Here is a 6,036-nt window from a genome sequence, read left to right as displayed (position 1 = left end):
TTCATGGGTACCATCAGTGAGTGAGTAACCAGAGGAGAGGAGTGGGGGTGGGAAATTGGCTTGATAATCCAAAAGAGCCTCACATCAGTTCTTACCCCTGGCTTCCTCCCATGGAGAAATTACAGGTTGGAGTAGCTCAACTATCCCCCTCTCCCCATGCACACCCAAAGGTTTTAGGTCACACAATGCCCAACTTCTAACCAAAGGACCCCAATGCGAGGAGGAGGAGGAGGAGGAGGAGGAGGAGGGTGGTGGCTGGCCATTTCAGCTACCCCTCCAGGTGGCCAGAAGGAAGACAGGACAGCCAGGGAAAGGAGCCTCCACTACTTTGACCTCGTTAGGGGCTTACATGTCAAGCTGGGTTGGAGATGAGGGGAGGGGAGAAAGGCAGAGGAGAGCAGCCTAGAAGAACCAGAAAAGAAAGGGGATACTCTTTAGAAACCAGAATTTGAGCTACTACCCCCAAACAGCAGTGGCAAAGGCAAACGAAGCAGATCGACAGGCAGCTACTGGAAGGGTCTAGAGAGACATAGAGGAAAGGAGCCAGCCCAGCCCCCCCCCCTCCTGCGCATTTTTTTTGTAAGGATCCAATGCCCTTTCTTTCTTTTTGGATGCAAATTCGACTTTGGGTCCCCCCCCGCAAGTTATTGGGGGGGGCAAAGTGGCGGGGGGGGGGGGGATTAATTCTAGGGTGCAAATAGTCCAGGTCAGATCCAGGGGCCAACGCACGTACGCACACACTTCCACGCGCAGGCAGACACACGCATGCAGGCAGACACGGTCTCCACAGGCAGCAGGCACTGCGCTTTGGTGCCCCCCTCTAGCGAGGGAGAAGAAAGAGGGGACGCTCAGGAGGAAGGAAGGGCGCCTTTTGGGAGGGGAGGGCAAGGGCGTCCGGGGGCTGAAATAATCCAAGAGGGGACGCCCCGTATCCAACCCTGCGCCCCTCATTTACACGTGTCAGCCAGATCCAAACCCAGCCCGACACCTCCGCCCCTTCCCCCCCTCCGGCAGTCCTTCCGAGGAGGAAGTGGCGCAGCCGCCGCTCCCCGCAAAACTCCTTTCTGAGCCCGCTTAGGATCAAGACGATCCGCGCGGAAAGTTCAAGCCTCCCTTCCCACCAGCCAGCAGCTCGCCGGTGGGGACAGGGAAGCGGAGGGCGCCGAGGGCAGCCCACCCCCACTTCAAACGGGAGCCCGAGCAGGCCTGGGCCAGGAGTCGCTCCTGCTGCGCGGCTTTTGCGCGAGGTCGCAACCAAAGGCAGCCTGGCTCGGGAGGCACTGGGAGTCGTTGGGGCGGCGGGGGCAGCAGCGTCACGCGCAGGTGGTGACCACGGGCGCCAGCCCAGAGACCGCAGGCGAGCCGGAGGGCCCCCCGAGGCCGGGCCCCACGGAGCTGGCAGCGGACCCCTTGTCGGCCTTCTTCTCCTTCTGCTTGAGGTGGATCTTGGCGTGCCGCTTGCGCTCGTCGCTCCGCGCGAACTTGCGCCCGCAGAACTCGCAGGCGAAGGGCTTCTCGCCGGTGTGGGTGCGGATATGGGTGGTGAGGTGGTCGCTGCGGCTGAAGCTGCGCATGCAGATGCGGCACTGGAAGGGCTTGTGGCCCGTGTGGATGCGCAGGTGCCGCGTGAGCTCGTCGGAGCGCGAGAAGCGCCGGTCGCAGCCTTCGGCCGGACAAGCGTGGGGCCGCTCGTGGAGCGGGGTCTTGCTGGGCCGGTTGGGGTACTTGCGCGGCCGGATGGGCTTAAGGGTGAGGGGCGGTTGCTGCTGGAGGCTACCGAAGCCCGGGTGGATTTGCTTGTCCTTGAAGGCTTTGATGGTCTCCAGTGGGGTGATGGGGGGCGGGTTGACCCGGATCGGGTCCAGGTTCTGGAAAGGTTTGTGTTCTGGGAGGCTGCCCAGGTCGTTGGGGTGCCCGTGGTAGAGGTTGTAGTCCGGGATCATGGGGAAGAGATTGCCGTCCAAGCCGCCACCCTGCTTGGCTCCTTGGTAGTCCTGCGTGGGGTAAGCCAAGCCGGCGGCGTTGCCCTGCGGGTCGTGAAAGGAGACGGGCTCTCCCGGGTAAAGCTCGCTGCATGTGGAGTACGGGGGCAGCGCCGGGTACATGCCCTCCACTTCGGCCTGGCTCTGCGCTTGCACCATGCCGCCCGTCGAGGCCTGGCCGCCGGAGGAGGGCGGCGGCACGCCGAGGATGCCGCTGCTCATCAGGCTGATGATGTTGTCCTGGCACCAGTTGGAGGGCGAGTCGAAGGCGAACTTGCCCAGGTAGGTCACCGTCTTGTTGCCCCCGGGAGCGGGCTGGAAGGAGCCCGAGTAGGAAGACAAGTCCTGCCCGGCCTTGTCGTTGGCTAAACCAATATCCATAACATTATCTGCGAGGGGCGAGAAACGGGGGGAGGGGAGGGCGAGAGAGAAAGAAAAGGTGAGCGATTGGGGGGCCAGGAGAATTGTGAGGGGGGGGGCGAGAAACCTGCCTGGCGAGAGAGAGGAGGGAAGGGCAGGCGGAGGATGGAGAAGGGTCCACGTGGGCAGTCCCAAGGGCCCTCGCTTTGCCCAGAAGCCCCCCGCTCCCCGCCGGACCCCTCGCGAACCCCAAATTGGAAGCTGCGCTCAGCGCCTGGCGCGCGAGAAGAATAGGAAAGGCGCCGGCGTCTGGAGGCCGCGGAAGGCGGAGCCCTCGCGCTCGAGAAAGCAGGGAGGGAGCAGGGAAAGGATTTGTAGGCTTAACTTATGGACAGACTCAAAAGACAAAACACAAAAATACACCGGGCGCTGGGGCTGGGGAGGAATGCACCCCCCTTTCCCCAACGGGCCAGGCTCAGGGATCGCCCAACCAGGCTGGGCTGCCCTTGGAGAGCTCGCGCGCGCGCTCCCGCTTAGACACACAAGAGAGAGAGGCAAGACACAATGCTAGGAAGAAAATCCACAAGTAGCAGCGCTCGCACAGCCCTACCAGTACACGCGTGTTAGAGAACCCAGCGAGACGCGCGCGCGAGAGAGAGAGCAGCGAAGCACCTGTACTTCCAAAGATCGGCGCGTTCTCTTTCCACAGGCCGTTCTCCGCGGCCTTAAAAAAAAAAGGGGGGGGGCGTCTCGGTTTCAGGCCGAGGCCACAGCCGGAGCCGAGGAAGGTCCCACTCCTAGCCCTACTTTGGGTAGTAAGGACTAAAGCCGCCAGGCGCTGGGCAAAAGAGGCTACCTGGTGGTTGAAGTGGACGGTCGAGAGAGGAACCCTAAGAAGAGACTTGCGTGTCGAAGGGAGGGCGGGGAAACAGAGCAGGTCGCAGGTACCTGAAGTTCTCAGGCTGCAGGGAGCGAACTGGGCTGTCTGTCTTTCTCTCGGCTTGTCTCCGGCCGCTTTCCGACCCCATCGACACGGCCGGCCACCTCCAAGAGAGCTTTACAAACTTCTCAGGGATTTCTGCGCCGAGGCCAGTTATGAAAAATACAAAGGGAGGAGGGGAAACTGTGTGTGTGTGTGTGCGTTACCTCACTCTCCCTGAGCGCTGGTGGCGAAAGGATTTGGGGGGAGGAGATGGTGGGCTAATCAAAGGATGCGGTGGAGGTGGGGCAAGGATGAACCGAACCGGGTCCGTTGCAGTTTGGAAGAAAAAGGGGAGACTCTAACCCTGACCTCTGGTCACCCCACACCTCCCCAGAACTCTCCCCTTCCCGAGAGGCATCAAAAAGGAAGCCTGTCAATTTGGGCTTCAGCACGGGAAGAGGAGGGGGGGAGAGGCGGAGACGAAGCCCCGTTCTTCCCCACCTTGTACCTCTTCCCTTGTCCTTCTCGCTGCTCTTCTCTGCCCTGCCCGCGCAGCCACCACCTCTCTGCCTCTAGGAATCCTCCCCAGCTCCAGACTCCCCCCCCCCATGTAGGAAAAACAGGGTTGCCTTCACGTACTTCTCCACCCCCCCTCCTGATTCCGACATGATGGATGTAGCAGTAAAGAGAAAGAAGAATGAGAGGGGGGGCGTGGGGAGGGGGGGGCGACATGCCAGCGCAGCGATGGATGGCAGCCTGATGCCACAGAGAAGCCACAGCACATGGAAAGGAAGACACACACACATGCACACACAACACACGCACATAAGAATGGAAGCGCATAGAAAAAGAGTACGCCAACGGCGAAGGGAGCCTTGGTTCCCACGGCCAGAAGCGCACCGCCGACAGAAGCGCAGCCATCCCTGGGAGGCCTGTGAAAGGCAGAGTCCTGGTCGGGGGGGGGGGGGGCTGGGCGGAGAAAGTGGAGCTGCCAAGGGCCCCTTCTCTCGCCCGCCTGCATCAGCTTCCCCCCCCCCCCACCTTCCAGCTTTTGCCTCCTGCCATTCTTTTTGCGCCCGAAGAGAGGGAGATTATGCGCCGTCTCAGCCTTCGGCCTCTCCGCCGGCGAAAAGCTCCCCTCCCCCCACGGCTCCCCCCCCCCGGCAAACAGACGTTCCCCCATCCCTCGCAGCCCCCTCCCCAAGCCTCGCCTCTCTCCCTGCCTCGTTTACCTGTCGCCATCTGGTTATTATAGTGAGCCACAGTCGCCTCGCCGTTGCCGGAGAAAAGATTCAGGGAGTTGGGGATCTCCTCCGGGTACAGATTGTCAGGCAACTGGTTCATCAAAGCGTTCATGGTCCCTGGCAGCTTCTCCACGAGTTTGCCTGTCATAGCACTGGAGGAGGAGGAGGAAGAGGAAGAGGAGGAGAGACCGAGGCAGCTGCCGCCGCCGCTGCGCCACCGGGGGGTTCAAAGTGACTCCGAGCGCCGTTCCAAAGAAGGCGACATCCGAATGGCAAATCCTGCGCGGAGGAGCTCATACGAGAGAAAAGTTGCGGCGGTGGGGAGGGGGGAGAGGGGAGGGGTAAGGGGAGAAAAGGCGAGGGGCGAACGGGGGAGGACCGGTTGGCGGAGAAAGGAGGGTGGGTGGGTGGGTCGGGGAAGGGGGGGAGAGCGCGCAATCCTCGGTAGATCCCTGAAGGTGTTTCCTGGATGACAGCGGCGGCTGAGGAGGAGGAAGGACGAGCCGTTCTGTGTTGCAAGAGGTCCGTGGAAGAAGGCGGCGGTGGGAGCTTTTCAAACCCTGCCTCGCCTCCTCCCACCTCCCCTCCTCCTCCCACCCCAGCCTCGCTCCGCTTCCTTCGTCTGCTTCGGTCCGTTCCAGCCGGCTTCTCCGCTGCAGCCCAAATGCTCAGCCAGGGAACTCCACCAGCTATTTATGTGAGCCGGGGAAAAGCTCCATGACGTAGCTGCCCATATATGGACAGACAAAGCCCAGCCGAAGCCGCGACGTCACAATGGAAGCTCCTCACAATGGAACATTTCTCAGAGCAGGAAGCTGGGCAGCCTCCGAGCTGCGGGGCCCGAGACCGACGACCTCCTGCGCTCTGGACCACGCGGGATCGTCGGCTTCTCTCGGGCCGTGGATTCTGCCAGCGGTCGCTTCCCTCCCCCTCCCCGCGAGAGGCCAAGAGGGGGCTTCGGTCGTGGAAAGCATCAACCAACAGGCTGCTATGCCCAGGGCTGGCGAATGCCAGCGCATCAGCTGTAGAGCGTCTTGTGCCTCGCCTGGACACTGTTTTTACCTCTGGCTCGGCTTCGGGAGAGAGGAAGAGGAGGAGGAAGAGGCAGTAAGCAAGAGACGCGCGAGCGCTCGGTCGTGGGCATTTTGGCGTGGCGCCCTTTACTAAGCCCGCGTCGCCTCTTCTGGCTTTTGAACCGCGGCCAGGGCACCGTTTAATGCTGGAACCCCGAGGGCCCCTTGCGTCCTCCCTCAGTTCAAAGAACTGGAGGAGTGGGGGAAAGAGGCATTAAAGAGGGGCGCTGGGGTAGGATTGCCCCCTCCCCAAGTGCCGCAAGTGGGGTCACTTCATAAACCCAGCAAAAGACCCCCGTTGGTGGCCGTGCTGTATCTCCCCTCCTCCCAAAGACTCTGTAACTGTTTAGGAAGTTCTATTAAAAACGCTCCCCTAAGACAGACCAAGCGGAGGTATTTATTAAAGAAAATATGTTTCCTTTCCGGAGGGGGGAGCCGTTACGATAAACGAAAAT

General features: G+C 61.4%; 1 protein-coding gene across 1 annotated transcript; it reads right to left on the bottom strand.

The window, feature by feature from the left end:
- Nucleotides 1–228: 228 nt before the first annotated feature.
- On the bottom strand, nucleotides 229–4,817 carry EGR3 (early growth response 3). Its single transcript, XM_032228937.1, has 2 exons — nucleotides 4,497–4,817; nucleotides 229–2,371 (listed from the first exon to the last, which is right to left on the bottom strand). Exons 1-2 carry the CDS (start codon nucleotides 4,654–4,656, stop codon nucleotides 1,314–1,316), a joined length of 1,218 nt encoding a protein of 405 aa, XP_032084828.1. The 5' UTR covers nucleotides 4,657–4,817; the 3' UTR covers nucleotides 229–1,313.
- Between the last annotated feature and the right edge of the window lie 1,219 nt (nucleotides 4,818–6,036).

The sequence above is a fragment of the Thamnophis elegans genome, chromosome 13 (assembly GCF_009769535.1).
Source record: "Thamnophis elegans isolate rThaEle1 chromosome 13, rThaEle1.pri, whole genome shotgun sequence".
NCBI classification, from domain to species: domain Eukaryota; kingdom Metazoa; phylum Chordata; class Lepidosauria; order Squamata; family Colubridae; genus Thamnophis; species Thamnophis elegans.
Note: the sequence above shows the minus strand (reverse complement) of the source record. Positions and strands in the feature narration are given on the sequence as shown.